Raw genomic sequence first — 16,441 nt, 5'->3', positions numbered from 1 at the left:
ACATCCCTGGAGGAATCGTGCTGCCAATACCCCAGCCCCGGGGCAGAAGGTGTATAAATAGATAAAATGAAAGTCACTTAGTCATGTCTGGACCCCACTCACGGACTATATAGTCCATGGAATTCTCCACGCCAGAATACTGGAGTGGGTAGCCTTTCCCTTCTCTAGGGGATCTTCCCAACTCAGGGATGGAACTGGAGTCTACTGCATTGCAGGCAGATTCTTTACCAACTGAGGTACCAGGGAAGCCCTATCAGGGAAGAAGGTATATGAAGTCCAACAAAATCCTAAGGCATGGGAGGGAGGGATAAATTAGAAACTTGGGATTAACATGCACCATATATAAAATAGATAACGAGGACCTACTGTAGAACACAGGGAACTGTTCTCAACACTCTGTAATAACCTACATGGGAAAAGAACATGAGAAGAATGAATATATGCACAAGTGAATCACTATGTTGTACACCTGAAACACATAAATCAACTACACCCCCATGAAAAAAATATTTTTCCTTACTCCGCCCAAAATCTTAAAAAAAAATTTTTTATTGCACAAGGGAAAAAAATTCTGAGGCAGAGGAAAGGGTACCCCTTGTCACCATCTTCCCCAGGCCAGAAGCAACAAACACCAGAGAACCAGCTAACACACTCCACCCACAGCCTTGTGTACCCCCTCCATCCTCAACCCCTCCCAAAGGATGCCAGTATTAAGGACCCACATTTCTAGGGACCCCAGATCCCCGCTATGTCTGTTTCTCACCCAGTGGTAAGGGCCCAGCAACCTGGGTTGGCCCAGAGAAAACCCGGGCCCTGCCCAGGGCTCACTCCAGGGCAGAACAGTTTCTGCTCTCAGGATGGGCAGGCATGGCAGCGGGAGCTAGACGAAGGGTCCCACCCAGACTTTCCGGGAGAGCGCAGCATGGGGGTCTGTAAGCTGCTGGAAAGAATACCTCACCAAGGGAGACCTGGCCACAAGACACAACATTAGGGTGTTCTTTCTTAAGTATTTATTGCAGAGAATGTTGGACACAGTGTGACAAGTGGCTGAGTTCCAACAACATCCATTCCAGGACGAGGAGGAAAAATGTCTGTAATAGGACCACATGGACCGTCCCGGCTGTAAGCGGGCAGCTGGCCAGGTGGATGCTGCCCAGACAGAGAGCCGGCTCAGGGTGAGCCCCTGCTGGGATCCCAGACCTCCCTCTGCCCCCTCCCAGTCCTGTGACACATCTGGCCCTGGCAGCCCTCTGAACAGAGAGAAGAGGCCTCGCTGGTTTCACCTCAGTGAGCCTGAGGTCCCGGAGAGGTGGTGACATCTAGATGGACATGCCACTGAAAAGGGACCCACTATGGGCAACAAGTAAGCATGGCCGGAAGTCACCAAGACCAAGGCGGCCACAGAAGCAAAGGCTGCAGTCCCCAAGTCCCAAAGGCAGCAGGTGGCCCACTGGCCCCAGGTCTAAGGAGCTTGGGGCTCCAATGGAGTGTCCCACCACAGCCCTGTCCTGGGCATCTCCCCACCCTGATTTGGCCAGAGCTGCTGCGGCACTTGAGGCCATCAGCCCAGGCCAGGGTCACGGGATCCTGGGGCCTGACTTCACCCAGGACCACCACCCATGGACAGCAGCAGCACATCCAACTACAAATCCACACACACTTTCTCACCCAGCCTCACAAGATGCTGGCCAGTCTGTTCTCCCAGCTACAAAATGGAGCTGGAATCTACTGCCCAGCCCACCTCTCTGGGCTCCAGAGAACTCAGGGGAGTGATGGCAGGCTTCCCGAGATCGTTTTCATTAGGCTCTTTTGTACAAGAATCAAAAGTGATGACGTGGCTGGGAAAATCCTCCCAGACCAGGGGCTGACTCCGGCTCCCACCATTCCCAGGCTTCATCCCCCAGGTAGAAGTCAATGAACGCCAGGACAGGCTTTCCAAATCCTTCACAGCAAATGCAGGTGTGGCCACTGGTGTATACTCATGCGTGGACACCGGCAGCTGCACTCGAGGTAGCCAGTAGCACAGCTGGGAGCGGAAGAGGGCAGCCTCTCCCTCGAGCACTGGGAAGTGGGACGCGTACAACAGCTCTGTCCTTATGTCTTTATGTGTTGCACCATCTTACACGTTGCACCATGAGAGCATTTGGGGCAGGGGTGGCCTTGGCCACCGGCTCCCACAGGTATTCCAGTGTAGGCATCATTGGGAAAGGGTGACCGCCAATGCCCCCCTCCCTGTGTGTTTCTGGGCATCCCCATGTGCAGAAGTGAATACACTGCTTTCCCAAGCGTCTCCTGATGCAGACGCATGGACCCCAGGGTCTAGCCCGTGGAGGGGGCTGCCTGCCGTGGTGGAGGCTCTTCAGCTCCTGGCGGGGTGGGCTGGAGAGGGTTTACTTCCGCTGACAGAGACAGAAGCAGCTCAGGATTCCCTGAAGATCTTGCCTCTGGCTCCAGAAGTGACTGCAGAAAGAGCAGCAGAACCCAGGCAGGGTCCCCGGGTCCACCCAGGCAGCACAGCCTTGGTGGCTGAAAACATCACAGCAAGTGCTTTCCGTTTCACATTTTTGGGGTTTCATGCTTCACAAGCCCCCGCCCCGGCCGGTGAGAGAGAACAGGAGGAGCAGGTGCGGGAGCCCTCTCACCGGCCGCGGGGGCAGACGCGTTCAGGCCGAGCGCTGCTCAGCAGCAGGTCAGACACCACATATACAGCCCTGTGGCTGCCAACAAGGAGACAGGTGGGCTGGGGCGGGGCTTCTGGGTGCCACCAGCCAATCATGGCTCTGAGGGCGTTTCCTGGGCAGTGACTGACACACAGACCAGTGGGCCTGGAATGACTGCCCTCCACAGGGATCAACGCCCGCCTGGGGGTCACAGTGGACAAGATGCGGTCACTGGTGAGCCGGGACCGTGACGAGGGCTTCCTCCGGAGGCCGAGAGATGTCTACATTCTGCACAAAAATAGACACACAGAACACTGACCCTGTGCCAAGAAGAGACAGACACTGCTGTCTACTCTGCTCATCACTGCGGCTGCTGGACTCACATTCTCACCCTGAGGAGCCCCAGCTGTAGGACTTACAGCCCGGCCTTCCTTAAGAGCCGGGGGTCAAGAGTTGCTTGGCACGTGGTGGGTGGACAGACACCAGGATAAAGGTGGGAGGGGGAGGGCCCCTCCAGTTACCGCTTGCTCCTTGCAGGCAGGTCAGGGGTTACCCAGAGTGAGGCCATCCCCTCCTCCTGCCTCAGGTCTGGGTCAGGTGGGGAGACACACCTAGCTGGGATTATATCCTCATTAGGGGGGTGGGAAGGGGATCAGCTCCTGGGAGTGCCCTCCTGGCTGTGTCAGTGGGCAGGTGTCAGATATGGGCCCAGCAGCCTGTGGGCATCTCTTGGTCTGCAGCTGGTCTGTCCCCTGAGAGCTGGGGCCCTGGGCCCCCGGCATGTCCTGAAACCACCACCGCCCCCGCTGAAACCAACAGAGAACTCAAGTTCACTCAGGAGGCCCCCAGCTGGGCTGGCCGTGGTGCTGGCTGTGTCTGGACCCCCAGGAACATGCCCACCACCCCAGCAGTGACCCCGCTGCTACCTGAGGCCTGTCTCGGTGTGTGTTCACGGCTGCCACATTCAGGAATATAGACTCCACTTTACAACCTGCCAAAGGGAAGACGCACATCCATTTCCCTGCCTGAAAGGCAGTTGGGCCACAGGTAGAAGCTTCTCCCAGGAGACAGCTTGGGGTGCTGGGGACCGAGCATAGCCTCAGCCTTACCCCAGACCTCCCACCTTAGGCATTTCTGGGGGCCCCCTAGGGAAGGATGAGGCACCTTGTCAGGCCCAAGCCTCCATGCCACTGCCCAGCGCAGGCTCAGCGAGGAGCCCAGGCACCAGGCAGAGCCACGCTGAGGACAAGAGGCCTACCTGGGGGGCTGAGGGCAGTCTGAGGAGCAACAAGCCAAGCTCAGTGAGGGGTCGTTATGCACAGTCCTCAGGGCCCCCAAACCACCATGCCCAGCCCTGTCGCACACACGAGGCCAAATCACCATGATACCAGGCGCTCAGTGCAAAGAGGAACGAGGGGATTAACATACATTATAATGACATCAGCCACCACTGAAGTTTGCAATTATTGCCCCAAGGACCCAACCATATATGGGGGTGCCTCTCCCAGTGCTGAAGGGGAGGAATCAAGACCAAGGAGGTTATGAAGCTGCCCGAGGCCTCCGCTGGCAGAGCCCAAGGCAGGGGTACATATTCTAAGGTTCAGGTACTGGGTGCCATGGGGCTTTGTGGGGGATTCTAGAAAAACCAGTAGAAAAGTCCTTCCTGTGGGTTGGTGATGGTTAAAGAAATATCACCAGGGAGGCCTCCTGTGGCCACAGGAATTAAAACAAAAAAATTAAAAAGCAAACTGGGGTGTTATCCTTCCAAGGGAAAAAAAAAAAAAGCACACTAGATCTTGCCTGGGAAATCCCATGGACAGCGGAGCCTGGTGGGCTACAGTCCATGGGATCACAAGAGTCAGACAGAGTTAGCGACTAAACAAAAACATGGATTTGGCAGTTTCTGTTATGTCACTGCTGTAAGAATCGAAATAATTAAAAGCATTATTTGTGATATATAGAAAACAAAAAGCAAACCAGGGAAAGGTGGTGGGGTGGCGGCAGGAGGAATGAGCTTCTAATAGAATTTTCAAGGGAGGGGTTTGCAGACAGTCAAGGAACCGTGTAGAGAGCCAGGCTGGCCACCAGGTCAGCATGCGGGAAGCTCCCTTACCGTAAGCCACGGGGGTCAGCTTCAGGACCGTGTGCAGCGGACACTTGAGGTAGGGCAGCTGCTCTGTGGACACAGGCAGGAAGGGCTGGCACCGGGGAGGAGCAGGTGACAGTCCCCCGCGATCTCTCACACACACCCCACTCCCCCCAGTGGGGGCTGCGTCCGCACCTGCCGCCTTGTCAAGGAAGTAGGCCAGGAGGCAGCGCATCACAGCTTGGTGGCAGATGACCAGCACGTTCTCTTGCCGCTCCAGCTCCATGATGACAGGCTCGAGTCGCTGGACTAGGTCCTCGTAGGACTGTAAGAGCAAGTGGGAGGCATCTCTCAGCCCAGCTCCGGGCGTAGGCATGGACACGACCTAGGGAGGGGGCTACATTCTCCTGGAACGCCTCGCCCTTCTGGGAGGTTGGGGAGGACTAGCAGTCGGACAAAGGGATCACCTCCCCCATCCCAGGGCCAGCTCCCAGTAGGATCAAGAGGGCAGGACTGGGGTTCAGGCTGCATCCAAGGGACCACCTCCCTGCCGACTCTGGGCCGTTCGCTGAACCCTCAGCTGCTGGAATTCACATGCTGTCCACTGATGATTGGTGGAAAAGACACTGCTCCCTGACTGCCCACAGCACACAAAGTGCAAAGAATGAGCCTTGGGGGCGGGGAAAGAAAGCCCCCAAACATCCCACAGTGCAGCCTGTCAGAATACCCGAGCTCCCAGGAAAGACCCTCACAGTCCAGTACACCTCCCAGGTGCCATGAGGGAGCCCATGGACCAACCTTGGGGCCTAGCAAGTTCAGAGCTTTACACTAGGAGACCCAGCCCTGGGGGTTCACCCCTCTTTGCACAGAGTGAGCAGTCCTATCAGAGGGAAAAAAAATAAAGACCTCAAGCTTGGAGCTGCATTGGGCTGGCACTTTGGGAATAACACCAACCTGATGTGTGTGGGTGCCTGGGGTTTCTGGGGGAAATCCTAGATTGATTCTTTTGGCAACTAACTGTCCTACCAGTTCCTGCCACCCTCCCCCACCCCCACCCCAGACCCAGCCCTATCCTCTGAGCAGTCAGCTACTCTGTTTCTTTTCACTGTTATCTGGGCTGCTTCTAAATTTCCTCACAGTAAGATGTGGGGAAATATTGATGCTACCCAGAGCTGTCCTGTCCCCAAGGATAGCACAGTCTGGCATTTGGGCCAGAGGCTCCTGCGTGGGTACACAGATGTGTGTACACCCAGGGGCTCCTACGTGGGTACACGGATGTGTGTACACCCAGGGGCTCCTGCGTGGGTACACGAATGTGTGTACACCAGGGGCTCCTGCATGGGTACGTGAATGCGTGTACACCCAGGGGCTCCTGCGTGGGTACGCAGATGTGTGTACACCCAGGGGCTCCTACATGGGTACACGGATGTGTGTACACCAGGGGCTCCTGCATGGGTACGTGAATGCGTGTACACCCAGGGGCTCCTGCGTGGGTACGCAGATGCGTGTACACCCAGGTGCTCTTGCTTGGGTACATGGATGTGCGTACACCCAGGGGCTCCTACATGGGTACACAGATGCATGTACACACAGAGAGCTATGTCTGTGGGAGGTGCTTTTGTTTGGCCACTGCCCCAGGTCACCTCCGAGCTGCAGAAGACACACAAGTCCCAGGTGATGCCATCTCTACCCAGGACCTGGGCTGAGAAAAGAGCCAGTCTGAGGGGAGGTGACTTGTGGTGGCCACAACTCATCTGGGGAAGGGGAATCCCTAGGTCTGGATTCAGGGCTGGGGGTGGTGTCTGGAGCGGCAGGGAGGATGGAGTCAGCCCAAGAAGGGAGAGTAAAGATGGGGGCAGCACTGGCCATCCCCCACCCAAGGAGGGGCCTGCAGCCTGGGCCACAGCCGGGAAGTGACGGAGACCACACACACCCAGGTGGCCGACCTCTGAGGCCAGGCCCTTCCTGCTGCCCATGCAGCTGCAGAGCCCCTCAGGGCCCTCAGCCATCGACAGGCAGCCGGTGGCAGGGAGTAAGCCCCCAAATCCCACCTACCTCCCCCTTGGGGTACCGGTACCGGTACTTGTCTTGGTCTCGCAGGGCAAACTCCAGTGGATAATGGTCCTGAATCTCCTCGTAGGTCATTTCCTCACAGACGCCCTAGGGAGATACCACAGTCATCACAGCGCCCACTCCAGGCCCGGGGGTCAGGGAAGGGCATTTCCTGGGCCACGGGGGCCTTCCTGGCCTGGAGGTTAGAACCCAGCTGGGAAGAGTAGGCGCCCTGCGAACACTAAGCGGGGGGCAGTCTTGCACTTGGAAATAGCTGTCCCGAGTCTTTTCTACCCCCCCCATCATCCAGACAGCCAGCCAATTTACGCCATAAAAATACACACAGAAATGTTAACTAGGTGTCTTTTCTAAAGTGTCTTTTGTTTTCTGTGCTCTAGAAATACTACAGCAGCGCATGGACTACTGTACAAGTTACAAAGTAAGAGTTCACTCGTGTCACTCAGGCTGCACACACGGGCAGCATAGAGTCCCCTATACAAATGCCATTTTAAAACAAAGCCAAAGAGCCCAGGAAAATGTGTGGTCTGACTGGTATCACTCCTTCCAAGGCTCAAGCCAAGACCCAGCACACAGGCCATGTCTAGAGAGGAAGCAGTTAAACGCCCGTAATAAAAAGCAGGTGTTTTATGGTGTTTGTTTTCCCTAGACAAAGTCTTGGGCAAAGTTGTCTATCACAAAGGAAATATAAAGGGGAAAATTTGTGTCTGTAAATGTCTATATCAAAATAGAAAGATCTCATATCACTAATCTAAATCTTCCACCCTAAGATACTGGAAAAATAGCAAACTAAGCCCAAAGCAGGCAGGAGAAAACAGTACAAATTCAAACAGAAATTCATGAAATAGAAAACAGAGAATAGAGAAAAGCAACAAAATCAAAAGTTGGTTCTTTGAAAAGATAAAACTCTTACTAGGATGACAGGAAAAAAGATACTGCAAATTATTAAACCAGGAATGAAACAGGGATATTATTAAAAAGCTTATAGAGACAAAAAAGATTATAAGGGAATGTTATGAACACTTCTGACTCAACAGACGTGAGTTTGAGCAAACTCCGGGATATCGTGGAGGACAGAGGAGCCTGCGTGCTGCAGTCCAGGGGCTCACAAAGGCTTGGACATGACTTAGTGACTGAACAACAATAAAATGCCAAGAAATAAGAAAACTCAGATCAAATAGGAAAATTCTTACAAAGATACAAACTACCCATTGTGAGATGAATGTGTTCTTCCAAAAGACATGCTGAAGTCCTCGACCCTGGGAACTGTGAATGTGACCTTATTTGGAAATTGTCTTTGCAGATATAATCAAGTAGATGAGGTCCAATGACTGGTGTCCTTTTAAGAAGACCATGTGAAGACACGGGGAGACACACACAGGGAAGAAGGCCACATGATGAGGGGGACAGGGACTAGAGTGATGCACCAATAAGCCAAGGAATGTCAAGGATTGCTGGCAGTTACTAGAAATTTGGTAAAAAGATGGGCATTATTAGGAGGAATTCCCTGGCTGTTTAATGGTTAGGGCTCTGTACTCTCAATGCTGAGGGCCTGGGATCAGTCCCTGATCAGGGAACTAAGAAATTATTAGGGTGATGGCTCAGAAAGAAATGAAGGACAGTAGAGAAGCCTCTATCATCCTAGGGAATACATATATCATCATGAACAGAATGTTGCTAGAAATATGAATGTTTAGGCATTTCCTTGGAGGTTCAGTTGGTAGGACTCTGCTTTAATTGCCATGGCCCTAAAGAGGAACTAAAGAGCCTCTTGATGAAGGTGAAAGAGGAGAGTGAAAAAGCTGACTTAACATTCAACAAGCAAAACAACAAAGATCATGGCATCTGGTCCCATCACATCATGGCAAATAGATAGGGAAACAATGGAAACAGTGACAGACTTTATTTTCTTGGAAGAAAAGCTATGACACACCTAGACAGCGTATTAAAAAGCAGAGACATCACTTTGCTGACAAAGGTCAGTCCAGTCAAAGCTGTGTTTTTTCCAGTAGTCCTGTACGGGTGTGAGAGCTGGACCATAAAGAAGGCTGAACGTGGAAGCATTGATAATTTGTAATGTGGTGCTGGAGAAGACTCCTGAGAATCCCTTGGACTGCAAGGAGATCAAACCAGTCAATCCTAAAGGAAATCAATCCTGAATATTCATTAGAAGGACCAAAGCAGAAACTAAAGTTCCAATATTTTGGCCACCTGGTGCGAACAGCCGACTCATTAGAAAAGACCCTGATGCTGGGAAAGATTGAAGGCAGGAGGAGAAGGGGACGACACAGGATGAGATGGTTGAATGGCATCAACCACTCAATGGACATGAGTTTGAGTAAGCTTTGGCAGATGAAGGAGGACAGGGAAGCCTGGCGTGCTGCAATCCATGGGGTCGCAAAGAGTCGGACATGACTGAGCGACTGAACAACTGAACAACCATGAAAAGATGACTAACAGGTCATAGATATTATCAGTAGACTAGTTTCCAAACTACAGATGAAGAAGGGGATCCACAGCATCTAAGAAAATAATCAGATTAACTTCAAAGAAAAAAGAAAAACCAAAGGTTCTCTGCAACACCAAGTGTTACAGCCACATGCTTGTCCCTGAGAGGTACATATCAGATCTCTCACCTGAGTCAGGGAGCTGTTATCTGCATGAGAAAAAAGTCGGGGCTGGAAACCTCCCAAAACTCCCACCAACCACAACTGATGAAAGCCCACAGAATGGGTTAAAGGACCTATAAAATGGGTCCAAAAAATTGCTTACTCTTTTGAAAGAGTTCATCAACTTTAAAGAGCTAAAACATGGAGAAGGGAATGGCAACCCACTCCAGCATTCTTGCCTGAAGAATCACATGGACAGAGGAGCCTGGAAGGCTACGATCCATAGGGTCACAAAGAGTCAGACATGACTGAAGTGACAGTACACACGCACATATGTATACTCTACATGCTAAAAACAATTAAAAAAAAAGAAGAGCTAAAACAGATTAAAAAAATAAAACCATGATGCTATACTCTGCCCAATGACAGTAATGGAAAAAAAATAAGCAGATGGAAACAAACAGAAATAATACGTCCTCATAATTCCCAATAGAGTCAAGAATTGTTTTCCTGTTCCTAATTTTGATAAGTATATTTTAGTTATTCCTTTATTTACAAGAATTCTACTTAAGAATATCTTTGAAAAACTGTAAGTAATGAACATTGGAATAATAAAAAACAATGCTTGCCTTCCAAATCACAGAAAAGATAATGTTTATACAGGGGGAAAAATGAAATGAAGAGAAATTTGCAAGCCATCGGGTAAAAAAAGGACAAAGACAGCAACTGTAATAATAAATATAAATGGGTTTAAATCCCTAAATGAAAAAAGTTCTCAGGTCAAAAAATAAACCAAAGATATGGTCCTTTCATCTAAAGAAATGACACAAAAGAGGTTAAAAATAAAAGAGAGTGGGGCTTCCCTGGTGGTTCAGTGGTAAAGAATCGCCTGCCAATGCAGGAGACACAAGTTCAATTTCTGATCTGAGACGATCACACATGCCGCAGAGCAACTAAGCTACCAGCAACTAAGGCACCACAACTGTTGATCCTGTGCTCCAGAGCCTGGGAACTGTAACTACGGTCCATGTGCTGCAACTACTGAAGTCCGTGCACCCTAGAGCCTGTGCTCAGCAACAAGAGAAGCCACCGCAGTGAGAAGCTCAAGAATTGCAACAAAGAGGAACCCCCACTCACTGCAACTAGAGAAAGCTGGCATAGCAACAAAGACACAGCGCAGACAAAAATAAATAGATTTTTTTAAAATAATAAAAGGGAGTAAGTATAGCCAAAAAATATGGACCAAAAGCAAGGATGGCAAATTAAAAGCAAAATGAGATATCAACTGTCTGTCAAAAAAAAACCCAGAAAAATAACAAGTGTTGGCACAGATATGGAGAAATTAGAACCCTTGTACACTGATGGTAGAAATTAATAAAGGTGGAGTTGCTGCAGAAAAAAATACAGCAGTTCCTCAACAAAATAAAAATAGAATTACCATATGATCCAGTAATTCCACTTTTACATATGTACCAAGAAGAAATGAAAGCAGTGTCTCAAAGGGATATTTATACACCCATGTTCTTAGCAGCCCTATTCACAATAGCTAAAAGGTGGAAACCACCCAAATGTTCATAGATAAAATGAATGGATAAGCAAAATGTGGTATGCAGATACAGTGGAACCATAATCATACTTTAAAACATTATCCTGACATATGATACAACATGAATGAACCTTGAGGACACTATGACAAGTGAAATAAGCCAGTCACAAAAAGACAAATACTATATGATTCCACTTATGTGATAGATCACTCAGAGACAGAAAAATCATACAGACAGAATCGAAGAGACAGAAAAGAGAATGGTAGTTGTTAGAGGCTGAGTGGGGAGGAAAAATGGGGGTTATTGCTTAATGGGTACAGAGTTTCCATTTTTCAAGATGAAGAGTTCTGGAGGGGACTTTGGTGGTCTGGTGACTGGGACTCTGTGCTCCCAATGCAGGGGGCCTGGGTTCAAACCCTGGTCAGAGAATTAAATCCCAAATGCCGCAACTAAAGATTCCACATGCTGCAACTGAGAACTGGCGCAGCCAAACTAAATAAAAATAAAATAAATATATATTTTTTAAAGTTCTGGAGATGGACAGTGGTGATGATTGAATACTATGAATGTACTTAATACCACCGCACTGTGTGTTTAAAAATGGTGACTGGGACTTTCCAGGTTATCCAGTGGTTAAGACTTCCACTGCATGGGGCACAGGTTTGATCCCTGGTCAGGGAACTAAGATTTGGCATGCCACATGGCACAACCAAAATAAATTTTAAAAGGTGGTTAAGATGATAAGTTTTATGTTATTTGTATTTTACAAAAAAAAAAAGGAAAAAGAACATCAGAATGATAATATTCAAATTGCTCAAAGTATAAATCCATGCAAAAGGTATTTTATAGTAGACAGTAACTATCCAAAATGAAGGCTGAGCCACAATGGAGTAACTGGTACCACATTTGCTCTGGGTTTAACATGAACAATTAAAAAAAAATGAAAATGGACAAAATTATGCAACAATCGTTTGTAGACTTGAGACAACAGGCAGAGCAGGGCTATGATCCTCCAGAAGGGCCACAAGGAGCCTACAACTGCTGCAACTTACTGCACCAGCACTTCCTGGACTGCAGAGCAGAACATCACAAGGAAAGAAATAGAAGACACACAAACAAGAAAAAAACTGAAGTCTAAAATGTAAAGTTCACTGGATGAGTTTAATAAAAACAGAAGTAAAGATAAGTGAACCTGAAGACACAGCAATAGAAACCACCCAAAAGGAAGTTCGGAAAGAACAAAAGACTGAGAAACAATGAACAGAAGCTGGATGATCTGTGCAACTATCCCAGAGGTTGTATATATTATACCAAGTGGTCTAACATACATGTTGTTGGAGTCCAGAGTAGGAGACAGGGTGGCAGAAAATGTATTTGAAGACAAGATGGCTTAATTTTTTTTTTCAAATTTCATATTTAGAAACCCAGAAATCCAAGAATCTCAATGGATTCCAGCAGGATAAACATGAAGTAAAACATATACCAAAGCATATCATAACCCAATTACTTAAAATCAATAATAAACAGAAAATAGAGTAAAAGAAGATACATTATATATAAAACAAGGATGAGAATGACAGCAAACTTCTTGCTAGAAACAACATGACCCAGAAGACAATGGAACAGCATTTTTAAATGCTCCAACAGAAGGAAGGCTCTGCTGGTTCCTCTCATTTGCCACTCCACATCTTTTGACTTTTCTACTTGCTCTCTGCTCCAGGAGACCGACCTCTGTGCACACACTGACAAGGCTCCCATGGCCACTAGTTTCTCTTTGAGCTAGGCCGTGGGGAACGTTGGTAGGAGGTCACAGGAGGGAGGAGTGAGGCTGAGGTGTTTATTCTGACTCCCTCTTGCAGAAGTTGCTTTCAGCAGGCTGGGCCCTCACCCAAGGCCCATCCGACCAGGTGGCCCTTTCCTCACTGCTCCCTGCCCCCAGGATCCTGTATCTTCTCTCTCCTCTGCCCAAGGGAAGCAATGGTCCCTGCTGTTTCAAGGCTTCTATATCCTGCCCATTATCTTTGCAAAACAGTATATATAAATCTTTTTATAAATATATAAATTCTTTTATAAATCTTCCCTGAATTAACCTAATTGGAGTGGCCATCGGCTTCTCTTTATGTCCCACAAATTCTTAGGTCATGAACTCTAAATTACTTTATATACAGAAAAAGGGTAAAATAAAATTGTTGAAAATGCAAGAAAAATCAGCAAAACTATAATGAGTATATTTAACAACTATTGATTTATGGTGATCAAATAGACCAAAAAAACGACAGAAAATTTGAATGATATAATGAAAGAAGCTGAAATGAATACACCCATGCATGCATCTCTTAGCCATAAATGTTAATACCATAAAGCTAATCTTGTTTCAACTAAACTTATAGTTGTTTCCTTCTCTCTAGTCAATTTTGAAGAAATGGCTTTGAAAGAAATTACTTTCAAGAAAATGCCAGACATAATTTCATTTCTTCTGGAATACTTCAATTCAAGACGCTAAAAGTTAGAAAGTTTCATTATCTCTCTTTCACACACACACACACACACACCCTGTTATTCTTCCATATAATTGGATAATGGACATTTATTGGATACTATATCCAACTAACAGGCAACAGACCTTCCTTTCAAATGAGATATTTATAAAAATTTACCATATTCTAGGCAACAAAGAAAGCCTCTAAAAATTCCCAAAGGTTGAATTACAGGTCACCTCCTTGGATTGCAACATAGTAAAGTCAACCATGGCAATTCCTAGGTGGTTCACTAGTGAGGACCTCACACTTTCACTGCACAGGGCCGGGTTCAAACCCCCTGGTCAGGGAACTAATATCCTGCAAGCCACGTGGCATGGCCCAATAAATAAATAAATCAACCAAAAAATCACTTTAAATGCTTTCATCATTGGAGAAGAAAGAATGACCATAAACACCTCAGTCAATAAACTTTAAAACTTACTTGAAGGGAAGTAAGTAAAAGGAAAATAACATAAAAGCAAGATATAAATGAACTAAAAAATAGAAAAAGGATAGAACTGATACAATCTGAGATCTGGTTCTTTGGAAATAAAAATTTCAATAAGTGACTAATCTCTGACATACCTAATTAAGAATAAAAACTGTGCAATATCAAAGAATGGGAACAGAGGTAATAACACCTGACACTGAGATGACTCTACCATTAGGTTCTAATATATAACTTACTCTGATGAAGAAATAAAGTTTGAATAAAATAAACTGTCCAGATGACTCAGGGATGAAGAGATAAATAGGAAGTGATAAAATAGCTACTACAGGTATACCTTGGAAATACTCTGGGCGTGGTTCCAGATCACTGCAACAAAGTGAGTCACAAGAATTTTTTGGTTTCCCAATGCATATAAAAGTTACATTTACATTATACACTGTTAAGTGTGCAATAGCATTCTGTCTTAAACAATGTACATACCTTAACTAAAAATTAAATTATCTCTAAAAAAAATGCTAAGCATCATCCAAGACTTCAGCAAGTCATAGTACTAACATCAGAGATCACTGGTCACAGATCACCATAACAAATATAATAATGAAGAGCTTGAAATACTGCAAGAATTACCAAAGTGTGACCCAGAGACACAAAGTGAACAAATGCTTTTGGAAAAATGGAGCCGATAGACTTGCTGGATAAAGGGTTGCCATCAACCTTCAACTTGTAAAAACCACAGTATCTGCAAAGTGCAATAAAGCAAAGTACAATATAACGAGTCCTGCCTGTACCCAAAAGCTTGATGGTAGATACGAGGGGGTGGGGACACGACACACCCTAAGATGACTCCCAGTGAGTCAAGCTCTTATTTAATCCCCTTCCCTGGAGTAGAGTACAGGCAGAATCAGTGACCGGCTTCTACACTTTTTTTTTTTACCATGCTGTGCAGCGTGCAGGATCTTAGTTCCCTCACCAGGGACTGAACCCGTGTTCCCCTGCAGTGAAAGCTGGCAATCATACACACTGGACCACCATGGAATTCTGGGAGCTGTCCCTTGTTAACAGCCCAGCGTCAGCCTCCCTGGCCCAGCACCCCATGGGAATGCTGGGCCTATGGCCTCTCCCATCTCACAATGCCACGGATGCCCCCATTCCCGTCCCCCATCTTTTCCAGCAGGGAGGGATTCCATGGCATGCGGCTTTATCACCTTCCTCCCTACTCCTCACCTTCTCTGTCCCACGTGCTTCCATCTCAGCCACGAGGACACAATGGAACAAGCTCGCATGCTGAATGAACGTTCTGCCTTTTCCACAACTGCATCCACCTGCTGGGGGCTGGAGGACCACCTCCGGGACACAGACGACAGCACCACAGAAACTCTCCAGACCAGCCACCTGGCCCCCTTGGCTAACTCCCCTGGGAAACTTCTCCTTCCTTTCACTCCTGAGTGAAACCTCCATGAGGTTCTGAGACAGGACTCTGACCATCTGCACCCCTCTCCCTTCCTGATATCCTAGAAACTGGGCCTCTGCTGATAGCTTACGGTGAACGATGTTGGATTCGTGATCTCTGAAGATTTAGCTTCGGGACCAGGCACCAAGCTTGATCCTTCAAAAGCTTTTGTGTAGCAGTTTTATTAAAGTAAGAAAAGGGACTGAGAAAGCTTCTGACTTGGATGTCAGAAGGGAGACGGAGAATGGCCCCCTCGCTAGTGTTAGCAAGGGAGTGATATACTTTTTATTTTTATTTTTTTTTGATATACTTTTTAAATTAGTTATTACAGTAAAGCAAAAGAATGTCTCAAGGTTAAAAAGTTTTACCAGACCCACTCCCACAATTTACATTTTAGGATAAGGATTAGGATTTAACAATAGAAAGATCCTACCAGACCCACTCCCATAATATACATTCGAAAATATCAGGATTAGTCAGGAGGTTTTCAGGAAGGAGAAACTGTCCTCAAACAGGATACATTGTTGTCATATAATCCCTAGTAAAGAGTTTAAACTGAGTTGTGTAATCATCAGTTTCCGGCTTAAAGGAAAAAAAAGTTTTATGTGACTAAGACTAAGGAATGTAGAGAAAAAAAAAGTCTGTCCTTTCCTCCTCCTTGAGAACCCCAGACCCCTCTCTCCTCGGGGACCCCGGACTTCTTATCAACTGCCTAGGCATGGACTCTGTCACTGCCGTCTCTCAGGGTCTCCTGTCCTCATTCCCTCCTTTTCTACCAGCCTCTCACCATCAGCTTACACATGGCCAAGTATCCCTTGACTCTGAGCCTCTTGCCTCCCACTCATTTCCCCATCCTGTCCCACTGGGCAACAGCCCACTAGGCTCATGCCAAGAGTCCCAGTGGTCTTGTTACGACATCCCAACGGTCAGCTTGGAGATTCGCCTCATTGCCCTTTCCTATGGCATCTCACCCCAGTGACCATGGCCTCCTCCTCTCTGCCTTGACTCCCATGACCCTCATCGGCCTGGTTTGCCTTCCACCTCATCGG

General features: G+C 47.5%; 1 protein-coding gene across 1 annotated transcript in view; it reads right to left on the bottom strand.

The window, feature by feature from the left end:
• Positions 1-531: 531 nt before the first annotated feature.
• The window catches only part of PFKFB4 (6-phosphofructo-2-kinase/fructose-2,6-biphosphatase 4), a 36,373-nt gene continuing 20,463 nt past the window's right edge, over positions 532-16,441 (bottom strand). The window contains exons 10-14 of the mRNA XM_061128679.1: positions 6,802-6,906; positions 4,942-5,071; positions 4,774-4,836; positions 3,587-3,651; positions 532-2,948 (exon numbers count right to left, since the gene is read on the bottom strand). Coding sequence (XP_060984662.1) covers positions 2,889-2,948; positions 3,587-3,651; positions 4,774-4,836; positions 4,942-5,071; positions 6,802-6,906 — 423 coding nt within the window. The 3' untranslated portion in view covers positions 532-2,888. The remainder of the gene's footprint in view (positions 2,949-3,586; positions 3,652-4,773; positions 4,837-4,941; positions 5,072-6,801; positions 6,907-16,441) is intronic.

The sequence above is a fragment of the Dama dama genome, chromosome 24, assembly GCF_033118175.1.
Source record: "Dama dama isolate Ldn47 chromosome 24, ASM3311817v1, whole genome shotgun sequence".
NCBI classification, from domain to species: Eukaryota; Metazoa; Chordata; class Mammalia; order Artiodactyla; family Cervidae; genus Dama; species Dama dama.
Note: the sequence above shows the minus strand (reverse complement) of the source record. Positions and strands in the feature narration are given on the sequence as shown.